The 25,216-nt window shown below is 36.3% G+C and overlaps 2 protein-coding genes across 5 annotated transcripts; both read right to left on the bottom strand.

Annotated features, from left to right (window-relative positions):
• Positions 1-555: 555 nt before the first annotated feature.
• TRAPPC13 (trafficking protein particle complex subunit 13) lies at positions 556-25,042 on the bottom strand. 4 transcript variants are annotated; one of them, XM_042825773.1, is made up of 13 exons: positions 24,903-25,042; positions 18,122-18,190; positions 15,824-15,923; positions 14,932-15,016; positions 14,105-14,232; positions 13,867-13,939; positions 12,106-12,150; positions 9,165-9,182; positions 6,920-7,053; positions 3,899-4,097; positions 1,984-2,084; positions 972-1,119; positions 556-880 (listed from the first exon to the last, which is right to left on the bottom strand). In XM_042825773.1, exons 1-13 carry the CDS (start codon positions 24,946-24,948, stop codon positions 773-775), a joined length of 1,254 nt encoding a protein of 417 aa, XP_042681707.1. In that variant the 5' UTR covers positions 24,949-25,042; the 3' UTR covers positions 556-772. The 4 variants fall into 4 exon arrangements, with proteins under 4 accessions (XP_042681707.1, XP_042681705.1, XP_042681709.1 ...); XM_042825771.1 differs by having other exon boundaries at positions 972-1,122; XM_042825775.1 differs by lacking the exon at positions 9,165-9,182.
• Positions 20,469-24,989, bottom strand: SHLD3 (shieldin complex subunit 3). The gene is made up of 2 exons (XM_042825777.1): positions 24,903-24,989; positions 20,469-22,860 (listed from the first exon to the last, which is right to left on the bottom strand). Exon 2 carries the CDS (start codon positions 22,723-22,725, stop codon positions 21,976-21,978), a length of 750 nt encoding a protein of 249 aa, XP_042681711.1. The 5' UTR covers positions 22,726-22,860; positions 24,903-24,989; the 3' UTR covers positions 20,469-21,975.
• Positions 25,043-25,216: the final 174 nt, after the last annotated feature.

The raw sequence follows: 25,216 nt of genomic DNA on the forward strand, positions 1-25,216 counted from the left end.
GCATGTGCTTTGCAGACCTTGATCTAGGAAACAATTTTCTTCTCATTTTCTTAAAATTTTAGTTAATGTAGACATTTTGACACTGCTTTCTAGCATGGGAAAAATAATTTACACTACCTCAGTTTAACAATCAAAAATACCTCAGTCTTTAGTTCCCTTGTAACAGAAGGATAACATTCCTATTCACAGCATGCCCTGCAATCGCAGGGAAGCACAAAACAGTGAAATTTCTCCACCTGATGGCTAATCTAGTCTAGTATCATCTCAACAGTGCTAGGTGCTCCCCTTCACCTCATGGCTAGACACGTGCCATGCAAGTATACTGCTACTCCAGACACCCAGAAGTATTTCTTTTGGGATTTGAATCCTGGAACTTGTCCATGGAAGGGTAAGCCCTTCACACTAAAACCAGGACCACAGTTTAGTAACTTCAGAATGTTTAGGATAATTAAAATTAAAAAAATGCAGTGCACTGCTATTTTAAATAAGTAGATTCAAAGAAACTCCATGTCAATCCTTACCCTCACCCAACACATTTAATGAAATACAATTTGCTAGAGCTACGCTTTTTTCAAAGGCTTTATTTTCATTAAGATGCATATGCATCTTTTCAGGAGATTTTAAAACATTCAAAAAGATGCTGAGAGAAATTAAATAAGCAACTTGTGCTTACGGGTATATCGGGGTTTTTCTTCTCTTCACACAATATGATTCAACTGCAAAAACACAAGAAGTTGGTCCAAAAAACAAACAGCAGAAATAAAACTTTTCTTCAGCTTTCTTGTTTGACTTTTGAAGAAACAACACAGACTTGTGCAATATCATCATATTCATATGTTCTCTTCAAAAATGTGTCAGTAAGCCTTAAGCCAGAGACACTCTAGAAAGGAAAAAAAATTATAAGACCCGTTATAAGAATTACTAAACTCATAAAACAGGTATTTTATAACAAATCCATGCCACTGACTTACTTGCAATCCCTGCACTGAAGACAATAACGTAAGTGCAAGACGGAGAGAGGAACTTGGGTGTAATTTTCCAAGTTGTCTTCCTGAAACTCCACACCAGTGGATGGAATTAGTATTGCACATTTCTAAAACCAGATCCATAGTCCTTTCACTGCTAGAGGAAATTGAAAAATGGAAATAAACCTGTGGACTTTTTTTTTTAAGCATTCAATGACTGCAAATATTTAACAGCTAGATTATTATTAAGGTGTTATTAATGAAACACTTAAAATTAATTTATATAATTATAAGACAGCAAATAAGATTTACTGTGATGTGCAATAATTTATTTACACGCAGCCTTGGCTAATGTGACTGTTCTATCATGGATTTAGTTAACTGGAGAAGACAATAACGTTCACCTTTTCAGTGCGCAGTACCTGCAGACCAGGCATTTGCTTTAGTTCCTGGCTTCAAATTTTATTTAGAATTGCTTTACAAAAGTGTTGTGGAAGACAATAAAGGTCTACTGGAGAACACAGCGTAAATACAAATCAAGTCAAAACATGGATAAAGACCCACAGAAGACCACTTAAGAGAATGCTCAGGAGACACTCCAGGGGTGGTACTGAATTAGCAGTAAAATCAAACTTGATATAAATGGTATTTATTCTGATGAATTATGTGTAATTAAAAAAAAAAGCAAAACAAGTAAGCACTAGTTCTGTGAAAGAATTAAGAATATGCAATTGAACTATGAAATCTTACATGATACTGCAGCCAATTCTGCAGAATTCCACTGCTGATTTTTGACAGTCTCCTGATTAGAATAGTATCAACACATAGTAATGGAAGATATATTTAATTATTTAGAGTCACTGGAATCCAAAAGATGTTTAAAGTAATGAACCATCAATTAGGTGGTATTCAAAGTAAAATCCATGCTTGAAGTGTTTCAGGAGAAATGCCCTGAAAAATGTACTAGCCACAACTTAGCAACTCAGGAAGAAGAACGAGAGTCACATGACATCATTACCTGCAATTTGTTATTTTACATGTAATATCAAAAGGCTCTTCCAAATTCACAGTGTCTGGTATTGTCTCCAGAGAAAGCCTTACATCACCATAACCAGGAGCCTGGGAAGTATAAGAATGCACATTTCTCAAATACTGGTTGGTAAAGTTGGAGTTTTTACTATTCACATTTTCATTTACTACAACAGGTTTGAACAACAAGATGTGAAGAGGATTGTCTCTTCTTGCTCAGTGTCCCACTATTATCACCTTTCTGATAGATTTAACAATTCATTAGACAGGATCATCTGCATCAAGTATAATGAATTAATTTACAGGGAACAATATGCACTTTAGTATTTTTTCGGCCAGTTCACTCTGAGTTCCAATACTCATACACTGTTCCTGATTAAATTCATTTCTATGACCTCTCTATCAGATGGTTATCAGAGATGCTATGGGTAATATAGTTTTCCTGCATTAGTCCTTCAGTATTCTTCATCTTTAGAAGAAATACTGTTCCTGAGGAATAAGACGGTGCATTCTCTTGCTATTTCAGTCTTCCAAACATCTGCCAAAATAATTAGTTGCCACCAGAAAGAATGGTGCATTAATACTTTTCTGTATTTTGTAAAGAGCCAAACACTTCTCATATGATTTACTAACAAACCCACAACGAATACTCAACTTACTACAAACTCGGGTTGACTGAAAATCTAATGCCTTTTATCTATAAGTTCAATCTCCACAAATGATAAAACTACAAAGGAAAAATGAAGGAAATTTAATTCTGCCTAACAAGTCGCAGCTGAGACATACGTTCAAATTCTGCTGATACGTTGTGCTAAAAGCTACATCTACAGCTTAAAAGGTATTCCCAATGAGGCCCAGACAGTAAGTCAGTGACCTGACAGCTTGTGAACAGCTTTTAGTTATATATGGCTCATTACAGACTGAAGACAGATGACATTTTAAAACACTTATTAAATTGGGCATTAGAGTGAGCAGTGTCAAAACAGAGAATTTCAGATCAGTAGAGCAATGGAACTTTGGAAACCTGCAAGAAAAAAACATAGTCTGTGAATTACAAGACCACTCCAAAACCAAGTGAAATTATTTTAAGCAGGAAACATCCAATAAATTGTTTCAAAAATGCATTCCTGATCTGGACCAAAGTAACAACATAAAGGAACAGTAAGCGAGGGAAACAAATGCTCACTGGATTACTAAATGGATTAGGAGAAAAATGACGAAAGGTGAGTGGAATTTAGATACCAACTAACCTGACAGCACTTAGAAGATGAGACAATGAAAGTAATCACAACCTCAAAGTTCATGAACAACTTATAAATCGACCAGAAAAATAGCCTGAATCGAGACTGTAAATCTGAAACATACACAGTATTACATATGCTACACATAAAGATTGTAACTCATAGAAACTAATATGTCTGTATGAATTAGGGAGAAGAATTTTGTATGTTAACTGTTCAAGCAGGAGTTGTTTTTTCAGTGCTTTTCAGCTTCCTGCCAAATGGCAACCAAGAAGTTCATTTTGTTCTGATACATTTTGCTATCCTCTACTTGCTTCCAGCAATGTGTGCACAAGCCATTAAGTTAAATTGTTCAGCACAGTGACAAAGAAGAAAAAACATTTTATGTGCCAGAGAACAAACAATCAGGAAAATGAGATAAAAAAACACAGTCATTCACATGATCAAAATGAAAACTCCAGTTTAGTGTTTTTTCCCCACACTTCATAGACCAAACATATGCTGAGTATTTATATTAAATAACTTTTTCCCATATATATTTATATGAATTCAGATCGAGGTCCAGAAAGTAAGAAGCTTGAATTTTCTTTCAAGTTATTATTCAGCTGTTCATTGAGTTGCCTTAAAATTGATACTAAATTAAAATGACGCTTAAAGACTCACCATTCTTTGAAGCTGGCTGGTTTGCAATCTTCCTCGCTCACCGAGATTTGTTTTCCATACGATATCTAGTTTACCAATCACAGTGACACCTTTTATTACTCCAGCTTTCTCTGCAAATTCCTGCTTTGGTTTCAGGCAGTATAAATACTGACGTGTGTCCATAGGTTGTAAATAAGTTCTTGAGCCAAAAGTTGACTCACTAGAACAAAAAACATTATTCCTTCATTTTAAACAGTTATTTTTAGGAGGTCTTAATAAGAACTCAACCTTTCTTCCCCTCCTTCCCCGTTTTTACTGTGCATGTGGCAATGTAGTCAATACTAGCACATATTTTTATATATTACAATAGAAAACACTCCTCAAATGTATGCAGAACTGAAGGACCACGTTTAGATGTAAGAAAGTAGATTCAGCTGAGACAGAAAGAACTGAGATAGAAATCCACTTTGTTTATTATCTGGCATCTCAACATTCGAATAATTGTGCTGCTAACTTTCATAGAATCATAGAATCACAAGGTTGGAAACGACCTATAAGATCATCCAGTCCAACCGTCCCCTCATCACCACTGCCACCACTGGCACTAAACCATATCACGCAGCACGACATCCAGACTCCTCTTGAACACTGCCAGGGACGGCGACTCCACCACCTCCCTGGGCAGCCATTCCAGTGCCTGACCACTCTCTGAGAGAAGAAGTTCTTCCTTATGTCCAATCTGAACCTCCTCTGGTACAACTTGCAGCCATAAAGCTAATTTAATTCAAAAGCTAATTTAATCTCATTAGTCAAGAACTGTATACAGATTTAGCTTTGTTTAAAAAAAAAAAAATCAACTATAGCAATGCTCTATCTGCCTTAAACACATACTCTAACTTACCCTTTCAATTCTGCACAGATATTCACAGATTAAAAGATACAGAGGTAAAACTATGCAAAACCAGCTGTATTCTTTCATTAGTTTTGGGTTTTTGGCTGTTTTTGTTGTTACTGTAGTTGTTGTTGTTTCGGTGTTTTTTGTTTGTTTGTTTGTTTTTTTTAACTCCAGGAAACAGATACAAACACATGAATACAGAAACCGGGTAACTGATATAGGAAGAGGCAAACACTGGTACTGAAACAAATTTAAATCTCTGATTGCTTTGTTTTTCACATTAATTTGAATGAGAGCTAGGTGAGAGCAGAAAAAGCAATTGCTGTAATTCAGATTCCCTGTGCATAACTAGTACTTTGAAATAAACAATTCTTCACACCAATAAATCCAAGGAGCTTAGAACTTACTTGCGGAAAGAAATAAACCAGAAAATAAACTCTTAAGGACCATATATAGATAAAGACCTCCGAAGTACCTACCAAACCACTGTTTTTTGGAGGGAGAGATTTTACAACAACAGAAAACGGGTTGCTTATAACAATCTGCAGAACTGAATACATTAATTCATGGGCTATTAAAATAGCAAATGAAAATTTTGCAAAAAAAGCCAACAGTTACTTAATGAAGCTATTAACAAAAAATCAAGCTTTGTACTTGAAACATGCTGAAACATTACTTAATGAACACAATAGGGAATCATCACATAACATGAAGGCAAGGGCAACAATAAAGAAGGATTAAATTCAGTTTTCAAGAGTTCTTACAACTACATTTTCCAATAACAGTTTAATCATCTTCTCAAGCATCAGAAAAAGGGAAGCAGGTACACACTGAGAACCAGGGTTCAGGTCATGGGTAAAGCTTACATGTAAGTATGATACCCTTAAGAAAAACAATCCCTTCTACAGATCACAAATCTAACATCATCAACTTGCTCATATTTTAGAGTAAAGATTTCATGCTGAGAAGAACTATATCAATATAACTGGTAAGAAATATAGAACTTATTCCGCTTACCAAAGTCCAGTTTATTTCAAACTAATTCCCAGAAGAAATTGCCATGCTTCCATTTCCTGTATTCACAATACTTTCTATTTTATCAAACACAGATCTTTTAAGTTTTTACCTCAGACTCACAGCCCCCTCAGCAACTTAAGGAACCCTTTGTTTCGCCTCTCCAACCTCTTCATTCATTAATCTTCTCTTTACCACTCTTGCTAGCTCTCTTAAGATTTTCTTAATCGCTACGATTCCAGATGGCAATGGTCACAAAGTGGAATTGGATCCATGAGTGCAGAACTGCCTTTCAGCCATGGTATTCACTAAGTCTCAATATGCAAAAAATCAATTCACACTAAGTCATTCCAAATATATAAACTGTTATTTGACTCCTTTCCAGGAAATTCCAGGCTCTCTCAGTTTTACAAGCTCATGATTGCAGTTTCAAGACAAAAAACATTACACTGGATAAAAACACTTTGTATGAACAGCACTCCACTTTAGTGGCCAAGTGCTTTGACAGACAAGGAGAAGAGAAAACAGAATTTTCACTTTAACTCCTACTATAGAGCACTCAAAGTACATCTCTTCCAAAAAACCTAAGCAACTGCAAACTGCAAGAAGCCAAATCTGACATCCACCCTACAAGCTTTTCTGCCCACAATAATTTCAGAGAACACAGTACACAGCTCTTCTGCTATTTGGTGGTTATTTCAGCATGACAAACACCTGTGGCCTAAGACTCTGTGAAGGAATTCCACTGATTCACCTTAACTGCTGGTTGGATAAATTATAACTAGATAACTGAAAATGGATATGCATCTACTAGAAAGAAACGAGGATGGAAAGGTCCTGTATCTATGAACAGACAGGTCAGAACCATACGTGTGCTAGATCTCACGAAATATATACTGAAACGTTTTCAATGCATTCATGTTATTATTGGAGGGTGAAAATAGGGATTTGTTTATAAGTTTTTAAAAATAACTTCTATAAAAAGAAAACTAACAAGCTGAATACATAATAGGAATTTGTTTTTTTTTTTAATTTTGCAAATAAGTGCACTCCTACAGTTACAGGCAACTCAGTGATTATAATGCTTACAACTCATGAAATCATAATACAATGTTTCCTCAGTCTGAGCATACCTCTCCCTTGCTGAGTCAACTGTGTTCAGTTCTGCAACGTTGTACATGATGGATGGCTCTAAAGAAACCTTCTCCATAAACATTGGAGAGGTAGTGATATTCTGAATCTGAGCTTCCAGAAACACTTCGTCTGTCTAAGGAAAAATAAAGAACAAAATCACAAAAATGTAATTGCTAATATTAAAATAATATATAGTCCTATTCTTAAAAAAACAAACAAAAAAGTCGTGTGTGTTTAGTTCATGCCTGCAAATCAAAGTAATTAATGCAAGAAAAACCTTAATCCCAGTTACCATTAATAGGAGCAACAGTGTTAGTGAACAGGTATCTTGCCAAACAATGGATGTGGGATAATTTTTGCGTGTTCTAGCTACCGCTTATTTGTAACACTTCAGATTGCCACTTCCCAAGATTTTCATCAACTCGGTAACAACTGAAGTTATAATCCAAATTATTAAAAAAATATAAGGAATTCCAATGCACGTAAATGCCATGCCATGCCAGATTACTAGTGCTGTATAAAAACAATTAAAGGAAGTGTGCATGTTTTGCTTGAACTAAAGTATAACAGCTCACGTACATGCTCTGAGATTTTTATTCTGAAACATTTGTGTCAACTAAAAAGTAAAACAGCTTCCCCTTTCACTCAGCTTCATCATGCCAATGGTCACTAGCATTACCTACATCTAACAATTTAGTGGGTGCTCAACTTTCAAAGCCTCCTATAAGATCTATCTGTACTAATGAAGCTAATGCCTCAAGATGTTCTAGTGCAGAATGAAAGGTACAGACTGTTTTACTGAATATACTGGAAAAAAAAAACCCTCATGAAACCAGAGGGATTTTTCCCTCTGCTTCTCTGGAAATGCAGACCATTAAAATCATGTTGAAGCTCTAAACCTGATGGCAGAAAAACCACTGAAGGCTCAGGCTATCAGACACATAAGTCCCTGAAGAAGTGCCAATTACAAAAAAAGAAAAAAAAAAAAGAATATGTGCTGGGGGGGGAATATCAAATCTGCATTTACGAGACAGTTACCAGTAAATTGTGTAACAACTAGATTAACTGTATGATAAATCTAAAAGATGTATTTCATGTAGAAATGGATAAAAGCTTACTTTTTTTTTTTTTTAAATCAGTGTAAACAAGCTGGAGAAGCTCAATTTGTAAGTTACAGAGTATGTTTGAATTACGTTACTCTCAAAAGGAACTCTGTTAGAAGGAGAAATGCAGACTAGTAATGGAACAATTCATTGTGCCTTACAAACAAGTTATGCCTGTATCAGATAAATAGAGGAATGGAAATTGTGCAAGCTTAACAGGCTACCTTGCACTTCCAAGAGTTGGAAATACCCCCAAATTAAACATGGCTCTAGGCACTCATTACAACCACCACCTGACTGTTGCTTAAATTGGCGCTGTTTATATCCCATAAATCCATTGCTTAAAATCTCCATTAACCCAAGTTTTAGTTGTTTTAACGCAGCAACCATAGGCAGAAATTTTGGAAAAGCTAGTTTGAAAGGGAAAAGAAAAAGCAAGCAGCATAATGAAAAAGCAAGTTAGCTTTATGTTATCCCTAGACGTAATTGTATAAATATCAGCTGTTTTTTAAAAAATAAAATAAAAAACACCTTAAAGTAGTTCACCAGAACGCAGCTTGCCTTAGTACAACACACACCTTGGAGTGAAATCAGACTGCAGGAGTACCATACTAACTCATCAACTCTTACATGCAGTTGAAGTTGGAAAGCAAGGCTCCAGCTCAGGAAAGAAAGAACATCCAGCTGCTGCTCTCTCCTCAAACCCACTGTCTCCACTAACTGGATGGGAAAAGTTCTGTCACAGCTTACACAAGTAGTGCTGTTGTTAAATCTACACTCCCATGGTTCAAAACTAATAATGTTTTAAAGGAGATTAACTTTCACTTTTAAATAACAAATCCCCTTTTCCAGTTAACAAGAAAGCTTCCATCTCACCAAATTTTTGTGATATGTCCTACAGAATAGCACACATGAGAATTTGAAATTACCAACTTTCAGTTTCAACAATGGGTATTAAAGAAAGAGCTAACCATTTAAAAGATTAGCTGTACATATGCAGGACAGATGGCAAAACATCAGTTCATGATATGCAGAACAAACATTGCTTTTCCATTATGTTTTAAAGTGTCAACAACAAGCACAGAGACAGACAGACAATTAAAAAAGCATACAGATTTATTAAAAAAAAAATAAAAATTACCACAGAACTGAGGTCACTCTAATGGGAAAATAAAAAAGAACACATTAGAGAAATTAGGGTTAAATGTTAAAGAAAAAGGAGGCTAACTTTCAAACAAAATGCATTTCTGCATTTTTTTGTACCATCTAAACACAAGAGCATTAGTAAGACAGAAATGTAAATTAAAATGGATGCAAACAAAGATGACAAGTACATTTCTATTAAGTGGTAGCTAGTATTGTTACATGATTTACTAGCTTTGCTTCAGATTTTACTAACTGCTGCAGAACCAATACAAAACAGAGCCTAAGGCATACAAGCCACATGTAAGGCATGATAGAATAAATTAATTATATTCAAAAAAAAGCAGTTTTGGAGCAATTTTAAAATATGCTTTTAATTTAAATCCATGCAATGAGTTGAGTATGAAATGGAAAAACAGTCCTTGTCATTTCACAGATAATTTGAAGTATCCATATATTTAAAGTCTCAGAAGTAAAAAGCAGGTTTTAAAATGTTCTAGCCAAGATACAATACTACAGCTGGCAACAAAATTTGGTGTAATTTAAATGGGAAAAAATATCTTTTGGGAGGGGTAATCTTCATTAAAACAAAACAAAAAAATACTTCAAGTGAAAACTTTATTTTCATAAGCATCTGTATGTTTGCCTCCCTGAGAATGTTTGCAGGAACAGAATCTTTTTCAGATCCTTTCTGAGGCACAAAAAGTCAGCGAGAGACTTTCTAAACACTGAGTCAGGTAATTCAATCACAGGATTGCAGCAGACTAAGGTGATAGGACATGCATTTCATACACGAATTTCAGTGACCATCATGATTTGGGTGTTACTGCAACATGAGCAACATGCAAGAAGATTAAGTTCAGTGTTATCCCTTGTCCTAGAGAGATGAAATAAAACTAGAAATTGTATCTTATCAGCAACATTAACAGTTCAACTGGTTACTTAACTTTTAAATACCTCTAGTTAATCAGCAATTACACATATCTTCCTCTACTCCCAAGGAGAAGTCTGCCTTAAAATTCAGAATGTAGGCACTGGTGCTTCTGATAGCAATGTAGTGCCACAAACAGCATTTATCCAATTTCTTCTTTCTTTCTTTTTTTATTTATCTATCTTTCACTGTTACATCACATAGCAGAACTTAACGTCCTTTCAGAAGTGAAATTAAAATCAGTTTGCTGGGTAAATGAAAATCCTTCAGTTAATATTATCCACAGTTGTTTTTTTTTTTTAAAAAAAGAAGTTTTAATCAATCATATGAATACTGAAGTAATGAAGTCATATGAATACCCAGAAAGAAATAACAAAAGGCAACAAAGCAACCTTTTCAAACCTTCATGGATTAAAAAAAGCAAAAAAAAAAACAAACCAAAACCCAGCAGCTTACCAAATCAAAACAAACAAAAACCAAAACCCACCATCAGCTCAGACACCTCAACTTCTCAGAAATTTTTATTTTTAATGAGGAATTGGTGGCTAGCTGAGGGATGGCAATATTTCATTCTATACTTCATCAATGCCATTCAGACAAAAAAAAAAAAGAAAAAAGTCAAGAGAAGAGTATTCATGACATGTCACAAGTCTGCCTAAAATTAAGAATTCTTTCAGCACTGAACAAAATTTACATATAAAGTAGAGAGACAATAAGGTTTAAGACATTTGTCCCTCTTCACCCCACGATGTATTTTCTACCTGAAACAATGTGATTCATGTAGAAGATCAACATTTATCTTATTTATGTAATTCTGAAGATATTCCCCATTACTGGAATCTATGCTAGATCTATGAAGCACTCAAGCACTCAGCTAGTAGTGCATACACTTATTCATATACCTTTCATTTCTTTGTACTGCAATATTTAAATTCTTTGAACTGTACTTCCCCTAAATAAATCACATGCTATATTAAATGGATTATAATCTACGTGCTGGTCATATACAACAGAGAAAATCTTGGGGAATCTCCTGTGCAACTCTGAACACGGTTGATGTTTGCACCCCAGATCCTTATCTTTAGACCAAAAATCATGATGTCATTTTTCCTGCTTTCTCTGTTGATTTTTATCAGAAATACATCTTTTGCAACCCTATAGCCATAATCTCACGTGATAAACCCATATATAAATATGATTGAGATAAACAATTAAGACAATAGATTTTGAGACACTCTGCTTTTCTACTGCAAATTCCTAGCATGTATCTGCTCCATTAAGAACAAACAGGATAGTAAAGTGTTTTCTAGTTAACACAAATTATTATCAGATTGTCACATTTGTCTCTTTTTTTCCCATTTATTCTTCACTGCAAAGAGTTTTCCGCAATTTCACTCATTTTTTATACAATACATATACCTACAAGGAAAGTCTACAATTGAAAAGAATAATCTATGTAATTTGTAGGAGTTTCCACTATCAATGCTACCTTCAACTAGAATTCTACCAGTGAAGAGCCAAAAAGAGACACTTAAGTATACATCCAAACAAATATTTGCAATTACGAGGTTTTAAAGTGCCACGCATAACTGACACAAAACCTGAAAATGAAGTTAGTTAACAGAGGGGTTATATTTACATTGGAGAATAATCTGTTTTTCCCATTGTGGTAAACTATTATCTATTTTTCATACAATTAATCTCCCCTTACTGTAAGTAGTCTATCAACCTAAAAATACAATCTGTAAATGCAATTATTTGAGTTCACAGGACAGCAGAAAACATGAAAAAATTTCAGCAATTACATTAAATTCTTTACATGCTTGCTTTACATATGCCATTTCTTTTCATTCCATCATGAATCCATCTATTTTTAATTTACATTACATAAACTCATCAGCAAATAAATATGATCATTAAGAAGGTCTCTGAATTGAATCTAACTACCTAAAATGAAGTAATAAACACTAAACCAAAACAAACCTAAATACAAATAACTCACATTTACCTCTGCATTGTAGAATTTGGTTTTCACATCTAGTGGTTTGAGTACCTGAGTGAAATGGAAAAAAGACAGGTTGACTACTGGTTTCTCAGACATCATTAGTACAAACTGTTTATAGCGGTAAACCTTCACCAAAGATTTGATGCTGATGGTATTCTTGGATTTTTTTCCTTTTTTTTTTTTTTTTACCATAAGCAGAACAGGTGCATAAAGAAACATGCAATAGAATAATCTAAAAACTCAAAATTTGCTATATGCTAGTTGCTAGTTATTTACCAGCCCAGCTGCTTTCTTACTGCCCGAGTAGTCTTCTCATACTGGTAACAAATACTCTGCAACATCCTCTTATGAAATGAGACAAATATGATGTAGTGAGCAGATTTTGTCTCTAAAATAACATTACATCCACCTTGCATCCTGTAGTGGTCTCCACTTGCTCTCAAGAGGGGAACAAGAATAATCTGAAAGGCCCTTAAGCATTTAGCACCAAACAAATGTTGCTGAGGACCTCTCTAAAAATAAATGAAAGAACTACACATGTGATTTTCTTAAGCAATGAACCATTACTAGCCATGACTTCCTTCTTGAAAATACAACTGTTAACACTATTGAGATGGAAAAAAAAAGAATAGACGCCAGATATTTTAAATCTCATAAATTAACAGTGAAAAATTTGATGACAAAAGGAGAGAACAAAGCGATGGTTTTTAAATGTTGCACATAAAATCAGTGTCTTCAACTCCAAGCAGTTAATACTTACAAAATGGAAATACACTGATAAATCTGAAAGAAATAACGTATTACACTTACAAGGAAACAAGTTTAAAATGTCTTGCTGGGAACATTTGTTCTCCTGCACATATGGAAGGCCCACAGATACTAATAGCACACACTGATATTCTTTGTCTGTACCAGATGGCAATTTAGCCTTCTAAAGACCAAAATAATATTGTCTGCAGTAATCAGATTGAGTACAGGGCTGTAAGTGTACAATAAGATCATGTGCAATCTGGAGAAGACATAGATGATAAGCCACAGGTCTGGCTCATGTACTGTCAGAACCTATATAAGAATAGCCAAAAACATATTAAGTAAAACACGCCACCCAATACTTCTTTGTTATCCCACAATCATGCAAGTCTTAATATATTTCACAGTAAATCGACACCCATTAAATACACAGCTAAAATACACTTTCCAACCAAAATCAATCCAGATGATAGTGATTTCCTGCTTTCATCAGTTATTCTAATCAAGTTTGGTACCTGTGTGGTGGAATGAAGACTTTCAACTTTATCAATTAATTCTTATGACATTAGTAAAATATAGCACATTTAGAATTCTTTTCTTAGCTTCCTTTAAAAAAAAAACCTCTATTCCAGTTTTAAAAGGTTAAGAACACTAAGAGAAAAATCAGATTTTTATAACTTAAACTCACAAGTTAGATATGTCAAAGTCAGACTGAACAACACTTAATATGTTTTAAAAAAATCATAAAAATGGCTGCTACAAAGAGATTGGAAATTGATTTTTCATTACCAATCAATGAAAAAAATAGTATCTGTAACTTCTGAAAACTTTAGCTCCACTGTAATTATAAACCATCAGTTCACCCAGTTTGAAGTGATAGCTTCTATCCATTTGATTTCAAGTGTCAAATATATAACAGCATGTAAAAATACTTCTGAAGCATAAACTGTTTTAACATTACTTTTTCAGATTGATTCACGTTGTACAAAGAGAGTAGAATACTGTGTACTGTACCTGAAATTTGAAGAACTTTCTGAAGTACATCTTCTCTCCTGTTTGCGTAGTATAACTTACTGCACAAACTAAGCTAAAGGACATATTTAGAAAAAAATAATTAAATTTTATACTGTATTAATGAAGGAATAGAATATCAGGCACATGCTGCAGTTTCACTGTTTATTATACCTCTGCAATGTTTAAAAATAAATCAAAAACAGATAAAAACACCAAGTTTGAAGATTTAAAACCTTACATGTGCGTTCCTATTTCCTTCACTTCATGATGAATCACATCATCAATACAGCAGTCAGGTTTAAGTTCTGCCACTGCAGCAGTAGAAGCTGACAGGTTCAAGCGCTGAGAACTTGTCTGAAGATCAGCCTAAGAACAGAAAAACAAAGCATCAGGTAACTCCACAGCTGCTTAAGGTAAAATATGGAAAAATAACTTAAGCTGAGAAGTATCTGAGGGTTTTATCCTGTACATTTTTATACATAAAGCACAACCGTGTTCACTGCGAGATAAGTTGCTTCCATGTATTTTAGAAATTGTCTTTGACAAATCCAATCCTTCAATATGTAGCTTATAAAATTCCCATTTACTCTTGAGTTCCATAAACTTCTAAAATTTTTATTCTCATGCAATTCTCTGTTCAACAAGAAATGCAAAATATGATGCACCAGGAAATAACTCATTCAAAACATAAGGAAAACACAAGTATATATATGCTATAAAGAGACTAGCTTTGACTACATAACTGAAAATAACAACTGCAAATAAAAGAACACATGGTTTTTTTGGCTTTGGAAGTTTTGCCACTAATTCTCCAGAGAAGCTTTACAGATTATCCATTTTTTAATACAATTTCATTTTGTTTTTTAATTCTAGTATTAAAATATTTCTTATCCTCACTTCCATTTTCATTTGTTTTTGTTTCCATTTGCAAGGAATATTTTCTGGATCAAAAAAGAAATGACAAACAGTCTGTGTATAAAACATGCTAAATGCACTAATATTGCAAGAAAACAATCAAGATCTTTTGTTTGTTTTTAACAAACCGAGTATATAGATTTCACATACCTTCACCAGTATGTCCTTGACAACTTGATTACTATCATTATGTACACTAATGTAACTGGAAAATGTTTCTCCCAGAAATATATTTCTGCATTTAAAAAATATACATATATGTTTAGCAACAACAATAACACACACAAAAAAAAAAAAAAACAATTCACAAAATTCCATTTTTAATATATATATTTTTTAAGCTGATCATTAGCCTCGCCAACTTTGATTACTATCTCCAGTTCTTAAAATGCTAGAAAGATGTAGTTTGTGAAAGTCCTATGAGTGGCTCACAAACTTGTACTAAGTCCAGCGTGAAAAAATACAGTGCTGAAACTACACTGCAACAGTCATCAGGCTCACTGCGGGAAGTCCATTTGCTGTGGTTAATTTTTATACTTAGTAGTATCCAGAAGGAAACAGAACTGTTTATAGGATTCAAATTTAAGAATAGCTAGGGAGGCGGCCAAATCAAACCTTAGAATATGTTGGCAATTTCACACCCATATTTCTCAACGTCATCCTACTAAGAGCAAATTTCAAAAAAATATAAGACAATCAAAAGTTTTACAAGATAAGAATACAAAGACAATACTACGTACAAAATAATAGACAACACTACAACACACAGAAGACACTGCAATAAAATCTATAAGCATAAGCTGTGGTTTATAGCAGCATTTTACACCAGGACTTTACCAAAATTTCTTTCAACTTACTGTTCCTGATACATTCAATCAGGCTATACACAACATTAAGCAATATACATTTATATATTACATCACATTCAAAATCGAGTCACAGAATGGTTTTAAAATAATTGAATATTTTATTGCATAGAAAGGCAAGTAAGAAATGTTAAACGAATCCCAGAACTTAATATAATATACTTAATATACATTACCCAAAATTTTGAGGCAAAGTCAGCATTTCTCCTAGCATCAAAGCTTCTGCTCCTTTTACAGTAGAAGGATCATCTTTCATGAGCTGGTGAAATAGATTACCTGTAGAACATCAAATTGCATACATCTTAGTACTAGCCAAGTCAAAGGCTTCGTCTGCATTTAGGATATGACATTTCTTTTTTTCTTCTCAATTTATGCTAAATATACTTGTTTTACAACCAACTTACTTAGGGACAAAACACACATATATATGCTTGTTTATAAGTTAAGGCTTTTACAATTACACTGAACAGCACAATCTCAAAGGCATTCTCAAATTATAATTAAATCTTAAAGGATATTCTGCCTAAATAGAGCACGCCATGTAATGAAGGGGACTTTTCTTTACAAGGAGAGTGGTTAGGCCCTGGAACGGGCTGCCCAGGGAGGTTGTGGATGCCCCGTCCTTGGACGTGTTCAAGGCCAGGTTGGACGGGGTCCTGGGCAACCTGATCTGAATGTGTAAGTTTGGTGGCCCTGCTAGGCAGGGGGGTTGGAACTACATGATCCTTGAGGTCCCTTCCAACCCGGGTGATTCTGTGTGATCTGTGACTATGTGGAGCTTGCTGGGGGTCCATCCCCGTGGGGATCCACAGTTAGCCTAACTTCCATGAAGCCATGAGCTTCACAGGCCTAAACGGCAAAAGCAAGGTCTGCTTAGTTACCGTGTTTGTTGCTTGTGCTGTGCTAAGGTGGTGGTCAGGGGTGGGGATCACTTACAATAGGGAACTGTACGCTTTGATCAAGAAGAAACACTGGACGTAGAAACAAGACGTAAGATTAGATATGGTTGCTTAGGGAGGCCTTGAAACTGTTGAGACTTGTATCCAAGATATATGTAATCATATATATATATGTGTGTGTGTGTGCGTGCTGCTGTGTTGGGTGAATATAGTAGATGTAGTAGAAGAAGAATAATAAAGGACTTTCCTATGACAGAGGCCTCTGGTTGCTGAACTGCGACAACATAAGAATTGATTAGCCCCATTTACCTTCTCTCCAGACTGCCTTGCATTTCTTCACAGGTCTCTTTTCTTGGATCTTTCCCTTTTTCTTATACATCTAAGTTGCAACTACTACTAAGGGGTAATCCAGGAATTTGCAATACTTCATCTCCATACACCAAGCATACGATCATGTGATTCTCCTGTGATTCAGTTTCCATTGCAATATGTTGTATAATATATATCAATGAATATTAAGATGTGGTAATTACGAAAAAAACAAGAGAGTTCAGCAAAGCAGATTATGATAACAAAAAGAGAATAGATAGAAAGCTAACCCGTATCCTGGGCTCACTTACAAAACTCCAGCACAATGAATCTCCAGAAGAGATCCTTTCCCCCTGGTAGCCAGCTCTTAAATAGGTCTAGGAGAGGTGGAGCCAGGCTCCACCCCTTCCAGCAGCACAGGTGAATTGCCTTCACCTGTGCTCCTGTGGCTGACTCATGGCTCGCTTCAGGTGATCAATCAGAGGTTCAGTTCCCATACATATTGATTATAATTAGTGCAGCATTTTCTCCAGATAAAGAAAATATTAACAACAATCTTTTGTTTTCTACAATTACATATTTTTCTCTGTTAGAGATTCTTTCCCAGTTAAAATAACTGCATGCTCCCTACCTCACAGTAACAACTGTAGAGATAGTGTCTTAAGTGCTCAGATTTCAAGTTCGTATGTTCACAATATAATCACTAAGTTTTCAAAGCTCTAGGTGAAGAGTTGCATAGTGCATCTTGGTATTTTCCTATACCTAATACCAACCAAAACATAGCAGCATTTCAGATTACTTTCTACAGAAGTTCAGAAGAATTCTTTTCACATATAAATCTTAGATGCACTGCTTAAACCTAGCAATATGTGTTTACTGTAAGGGAACTGCTAAATCATGGCCTGAACCACTGTCTGATTACCTGAGACAAGCACTGAGTCAGCCCAAGGAGCACAAGTGAAGGCAATCAGCTGTGTGACTGGAAGGGATGGAGCCTGGTTGCACCTCTCCTAGACCCTGTTTAAGGGCTGACTGCTACTGAGGAAGGATCTTTTCCTGGAGATCCCTCCTTTCGGAGTTTTATACTTTGAGCCTAGGGTGAGCATTCCATTTATTTTTGATTGTCTCTTTCTACCACAATAATCTTTTTAACTATAAACTTGTAAAATACCATCCCAAGCACACCACTCTTCTAACTGTACATTTGTTAACTGTACATTTGTTAACTGTACAGTGCACAATGATCAGTTAGTAGATAAAACATACCTGGCAAATCTCTTTCTTCACAAGTCACTGGAATATTAGTGAATAAGGTAGGCTTTGTTAACCTCATCACTGCAAAAGCAGAAAATAAACCATAGGTCAATCGACAAGTTTATTTGTTTGTTTTAAGCACAGTTCTGTCATGCACTCCATTAAAAAAAAACTAATGAAAACAAAACACTATCAAATCTCAGCTCAAATGATGTCAAGATCTTTTTAGCCCATCTGGTCATTTTCAACAGAATAAATTCCCTGCTACTCTAATCCAAGCACACGGGTGGTGAAAATGGTTCCTCTTGCTTTCTCTGACACAATAATGTCTACCATTTTTTATCTTAAATTTGAATATATCTTTTCTGCTAAAATGTTGTACTATGTGTTTTGTGGATACAAGGAGTGTACCAGCTTCGTTCTGTGTGACCATTCTAAGTCTGCTTAGATGTCTGTTCTGTGACTCTAGATATCACAGAATTGAACACGACGACTTATTTGGATTTTAGCAGCCATAAATACCTGGACACAACACAATTTACATCCTAATCTCCACAATATACATATGATATACATAGAATTAAGGAGCCAAGATTGAAATAAGGAGCCAAGATTGTCAATACAATAGCAAAAGGGCCAAAAAACTCCAGGATCTTCTTATAAAATCTTTCATCAATACCAATAAAATCAAAATCATCAAGATCTTCTGATTAAAAAAACAAAACTCTACTTCAAGAAGGTTGTGTTTTCAATGGTATTTCTTCTATGAAGATAGAAAGAGAGAGCTGAGGTTGATGAGAATTGAGCTCTTCTCTCCTGGAGAGGAGAAGACTCCAAGAAGAACTGACTGAAGTCCTCTTGTACCCAAAGGGGAGCTACAAGAAAACTGAAGAGGAACTCCATGAGGGAATGCAGTGATAAACTGTGCAATGGTTTCAAACTAAAAAAAGGCAGATTCAGATTAGGTATTCTGAGCAAGTTCTTTAATCAGAGGATGGTGAGGCGTTGGCACAGACTGCTTATCTCTGGAGGTGTTCAGTGTAGGCTGAATGGGCTCCTGGGCAGCTTGGTCTGGTGGGAGGTTTTCCTATTCAAGGCAGGGGAATGGAACTAGGTGATATTTAAGATTCCTTCCAATCCAAACCATTCTGCGATTCTCTAACTTCATGTAACTCAGAATACTCAAGGTCACATGATTTTCATTTGCACTATATATTTGAGATTCTTGAACTTACAAATTTACTCCCTACTAATACAAATCAGTGCCCACACCTTGCCTATTGCTTCATATGAATGCATCAACATAAAACTTAAGTTTAGCATTTGCAATCTCAAATTTTGATCCGAATATGTAAAGTGCACTGATTCCTTTTTCTTCTACATAAAACTTAAAATTTTATTTTATAAAAAATCATGATATTTCTTTTGAATACAAGATGTTAAACAACAACCTCGCACTGAAACACGCACTGCAATTTCACATTTATTGTACTACTTACAGACCATCTCAGCATTCACTATTTCCAACTGTATAAAAATATTCAACTCCTTTCATATAGTAGTGGGCTGGGCTGGTTCACATTAACTTATACTATCATACAGTAAACCTATACAAGCTAGTATTTACATGAACAAATCTTAGTTTTCAAATGTAAAACAACAACAACTTCAAATCATTCTCTTTTGTGTGTTTAAAGACTAAAAATATGACCTCTAAAGGCTTTGTACCATGCGGTAAACAAAAAGCCTCAAAATACACAAAACAGAGTAAGTAGAGAAGCGGATTCAACATAGGAACTGAAAAAGGTACTGAATCACACGTGCGTATGAACAAAGCAGTTCTAGATAGCTCAAAGTAGAATTTTTTTACTTCACTTCTACACTGGTCCTACCCGAAACAAATAGCTTTATAGAAAAACTAAATGCTGCATTCATTTACTACTGTTTAGTTCTCCAGCTGTGGTGTAATCAAGCATAGTAAGTATCATTGGTCATAAGCCAGCTAAAAGAAAGCAGCAGAAACCTGACAACTACAACTGAATAGTGGCACTGATCTCTGTTCCAAGTTTTGGCAGATTGTAGAGTATCAAGTTGGAAAGGATCTACAAAAGTCACAGGGTCCAGCCCCAGCTCCACACAGGGACATCCAAAATTCAAACCCGGCCTCTGAGTGTTGGCCAGATGGTCCTTGAGCGGGACTGCTGCTATGACCACTATCCTGAGCAGCCTGCTTAACTGCCCACTGCCCTCTGGTGCACACCCTGTCTCCAACCCCCAGCTGCCCTCCCCTGGCACAGCTCCATGCCGTTCCCTCAGGCCCTGTCGCTGTCACACAGAGCAGAGCTCAGCGCTGCCCTCCGCTACCTGTGAGGAGCTGCAGCTGCCATCAGGCCTCCCCTCCGCTCTTCTGCTCTGCACTGAGCACGCTCAGGGGCGTCAGACACTCCTCATACCCCCTGCCCTCCAGTCCCTTTACCATCTTCATAGTCCTCCATGGACACTCTCCAATAGGTTTAAGTCCTCCATATATTGTGGCGCGAAAACCACACCCAGATCTGGAGGTGAGGCTGCACAGTGCGGAACAGAAAGGACAACCCCTCCCTCACCCACAGGCAGTGCTGAGCCTACTGCACACCAGGACATGGATGCCACTCCTGGCTGTCAGGGCAAACTGCTGCCTCATGGTTTAACTCGCCATCAGCCACAACGCACAACCCCTTTCTATGGGGGCTGCTCATCCACAATTCTGTATGCTCCAGGCACAGAAACTGGCACTTGCTCATTACAACTCAGGCACTTGGTGAGTGCCCAGCACTCTCATTTGTCATGATCTCTTTGCAAAGCCTTTCTACCACCAAGGAATGTTTTCTTAGTTAAGTCCTAAGTTTATTTAAAGAATATAGTGGGGTTGTATTATAGACAATTACCTAATTGCCTTCAAATCTACAATAAGCTTATTAACTAGAACAGACTACTTATCATGGAAGAGTTACAGCTCAAGTTTAAAATAAAGATAACAGTAATAAAATTAAAAAATAAACACCATGGAGTGAAGTCAAAATGCACAAATCAAGATATGTAGATTATTGTATTTAATGAGACTACTAAAGTATTCTGTTCTTGTAGTATTACAGATTATCTCTTGCTTTTTTCCTCAGATTCTAACACTTAATAAAACATTCTGCATCTTACTACATTGTATCTCTAAAAATTCTGACAGTACAAAGTAACTTCATTACTACTATCTTTAAGATCAGAGAAGTAATTTCACTGATGTAAATTGGCTACATAAGCTCTACTACTAATAGCAACAACTAGTTATCTGTCATATCAGTTTTGCTAAGCAGTAATATTAAATCCCACAAATACACCAAATAATAATACAGAACATTCTGCTTTCAGCCAAAGTTTAAAAATGCATGTCAATGTTCAATATCCTTCGTTTTAAACTACAAAGAGGTATACAATGTCCACAATAAACTATTATTATTCAAACATTATTATATGAAGAAAAGCAAGCAAAATTCCAAAGGGAATATCCTGGAGAAATTAAGTGCAGAAGTATTATTTTTTCCTTTAGACAAAGGACAAGAGAAAAAATACAATACTGTACTAAATCAAACAAATGCATGTTATAAGTGAATGTGAGAGGCAAATGTATTAATCTTCATTGACCCATTCACAATTTTCCCAACAAAATAAACTTAAATACACTACTACAACTTGAAAACTGTAGTAAAGTAACAGTTATTTTCTCTTAATTAATTCATCAGCTGTTCTGAAGTTTGTGTATTTTAAGCTCCTTAAAAACTAAGCTAACCAGAAACTACTTCAGACAACAATATTGTTACAAAACTATGTTACAATCACAAACTAAATATAATTCCAAATTTATGTACAAGCAAATTCATTTTATCAGTAAGGCTCAGCTTTTCCCTAAGAATATTTCTAATATATTCACAGTATAGTATATCACAGAAAATCCATATCTGTCCCAAAGATCTTTGGATAGTAGCATTGCAAGATGGCAATTCGTTCTGCTTGATCAGTCTATTCAATTTTATCCAGATGTCCTCCAAGTTCTGGTTATTACAATTAGACTGCTCAATTGTCCACTTTGCTCTATAAAATGCATGCAATTTAAGTCTTTCCAAATTGTTTTGAAGTTCTTGAGATAGAGGAAGAATCTTTTCTTTAAGCTTAGGGCTACAGAGAGAGACACTCCAAGACCTTTTCAATTTCTGTTTCTCATTAGATGGTGGTTCTCCTTGATTTTCCAAGTTAATTTGCCTGCGGCCATTTTGTGTGTGGGTTAAAGTCTGCCCGTGATTCATATCAGACCGAAATTCAAGGAGATTTTTTGTGCAGTCATAACTAGGAGATTCTACAATACATTCTGAAGGTGTAGTAAGTTGTTTCAATTCTTCTGCTTCTTCAGAAGAAACAACAGGTGGTTGCTTTTTGGGTTTGAGCGGAAGTCTGTACAAATCATTTGGAAACCAGGGTGTGAATCTTGGTAACTGACGAATGGGAAGCTCCTTCACTGCCGCTTCTGCAAATTTGTGCAGTTCTGTCAGATCTCTCTGATGTGGTCGATAATGTAAGACCACTTCCATGCTTGTGCAGTAGCAATCCAGTTATTCTTAATTACAAGAATAGTCTCTTGATGAGGATTCATAAGTATAGATTGAAACATCTTATTTACAAGAATTTCCTTGCCTCATGCTGCAAAGATCAGTGGGAAACGGGACCTAAAGCAGAAGCATTATGAAAAAATAAGACACTTCCAAATTAAGAAAAACATTGCTAGGATATTCTGTAAAAAAAAGCAACAAGTGGTAAAAACAAGCCAGACATGTACATTAACCTTTCTATTTACTCAAGCTGACTACAGCAACTGTGTTCCATCACCACCAGCATAATTTCAGTACACTGAACATTACCCACAAGAACGCAGTTTAATAGATGCTGTCCTTCCTCAAGGATATTCTTTTCACTGGAACCTTTTCATGCTTGCCATCCACCTGCCACTTGTTACATTTTTGTGATCAGTAGGGTAAGGATAACTGAGAAGACCTCATATGTTAATTCTTACGTATTAAGGCAAGCACAATTCTCTTTTTCCAAAGATTCTGTGCTCACATGACTTTATGAACGCTGTGTACTATCAAAGCATGAAGTAAAATAATTCTTAAAAATATCATCTTTAATAAGACACATCCCACCACTGTCTATTTCAGCAAAGCCACCAATCAAATATTTATTTATTTTTGAAGTATTTTCCCCCCAAATTTTAACAGACTAAGCCAAGGCATATAAATTAATTACAGAATATACGGTGTATTACAGAAACCTTCCTGAAATAGTACTGACAGATGTTGCAGTTTTTAAAGTTGACACTAAAAGGTAAGTCCAAACAGACTAAGGTCTGCTTTTTTTCCCAGTTTATGTAATGTTCATAGACATTCAACTTCCAAGGAATACATGCAGCCATTCTTTCAGAAGTAGTAAGTCCTTACAGATTTTATACTCTAAAAATATCGGTAACTTCTTTCTTTCATTTAAAGACCAAATCAAAGTAAGGAAAAAAAACAAACAACAAACAACAACCTACAAACAGGACTATGAGACATAACACAAAACACATATAACATGCACTCTCACTCAAGCTTCCCCTCTCCGCTTATCAAGTTTGCAGTCATTTCAGGTTCTCCATCAGACATCAGCAATAAACAATAATGTTGGAGTCACTAAAATTTCAAATTGCTTAATCATGTCACTGTCAATATTTTGTGCATGGGCACTGTATCAAATTCAATACGAGCCCAAGGATCCTACTGATTTATCGCAAAAACAGATTGACATGTCATACAACATGTTCCTTTGTATAAATTACTAACAAAATGTTCTGATAATGGCAGCTGACAGTATTCCATGTTCTTACGTTTTGGCTTAGCTGTTGTCTGTGCACATGTATGAAAAAGTGGTTGCTGATCTCTGAATTATGGTTAATACATTTTACTGTGAGATGCTGAAAACTCTCAAAAAACACTGTGAAGCAATTAAACAAACAGAAGATGGAGTCTAACATCATCTATGCACCTGCACTGCTTTACATAACTGAGCCATCTCACTCACTTAAAATACACGTGTAATTAAGGTTTTAACTGTTCCCTATTCCACCTCAATAGCAATGCTTATTTCCAACAAGCACTGTTCGAGAAAAAGAAGGTGGATACTTCTGCTGACTGCAATAAGAGGCAGCAAGATTCAGGTTTTTCACTGCTTCAGCTCCTAACCTGATGGTACCCAAGTGCCTGTTGGCACAACCAGCTTTTTTTATAGAAACCTATCGATTATTTTTGTTTCAATCAGCTCTAGCTCTGTAAGAACTACTAGTTTTTTTCTCTCAATACCCGTGTTTCCTGAATCAAAAATGCAAGCCAACGGCTGTTCACCGAGGGAAAAAGCCATTAAAGGAAAAAAAAAAAAAAAAATCAGGGGACTACAAAGAAAATCTTAAATCAATTAAAAAAAAAGTTAGAACTGCTGAAGCCTGTCTGCAAACAGCAAATACAGCGCAGAGCCCGGAGCGCCCCGCCAGGCCCGGCGCGCAGCCCCGTCCTCCGCCCGCCCGCTCCCCGCAGCGAGACGCGGTCACGCGGCGCGCCCCGTCCTTCCGCAGTCCTCCCCTGACCCGGGGGAAAGCAGCTCGGCCCTCAGCACTTCCCACGCTCAGGAACCGGCCGGGTGAGAGCGGCCCTGAGGGCCCGGCCAGGCAAGGCGCCCGTACCTTTCAAGGCCAGCAGGTGCTCCTGCTTGGGCTGGTTAATGTCCATGGTGCAGCCGCGAGCCCCGAGCGCCCCAACCACGGTAGAAGTGCGCACGCACGGCGCAGCAGAGCGGGCACCTCCGAACCCGGAAGCAGCTGTCCAGGACACACCCCGCCCGGCACCGCCACGGCGCCACCAACTGCTCAGCCCCTCCTCGCAGGAAGGCGGGCCCCGCGGGCGCCCAGCAGGCGATGCCTGCTGCGACGGATAGTCCTCGAGAGCTTCCCGAAGCGGCAGTCCCGCGGAGCACGACGGGAAGCGCAGTTCTTTGCCG

This window comes from Centrocercus urophasianus, unplaced genomic scaffold (genome assembly GCF_019232065.1).
Source record: "Centrocercus urophasianus isolate 14NV4802_14NV808 unplaced genomic scaffold, USGS_Curo_1.0 seq_25, whole genome shotgun sequence".
Classification (NCBI taxonomy): Eukaryota; Metazoa; Chordata; class Aves; order Galliformes; family Phasianidae; genus Centrocercus; species Centrocercus urophasianus.

Coding starts and splice junctions, on each gene's coding strand:
- SHLD3 (XM_042825777.1), bottom strand. CDS start 22,725: ATGGAAGTGGTCTTACATTATCGACCACATCAGAGAGATCTGACAGAA.
- TRAPPC13 (XM_042825771.1), bottom strand. CDS start 24,948: ATGGACATTAACCAGCCCAAGCAGGAGCACCTGCTGGCCTTGAAAG. Junction 18,191..24,902: donor GCACCTGCTGGCCTTGAAAG/GTACGGGCGCCT, acceptor CTGCTTTTGCAG/TGATGAGGTTAACAAAGCCT. Junction 12,151..13,866: donor GAAAGTTCTTCAAATTTCAG/GTACAGTACACA, acceptor CATTTCACTCAG/GTACTCAAACCACTAGATGT.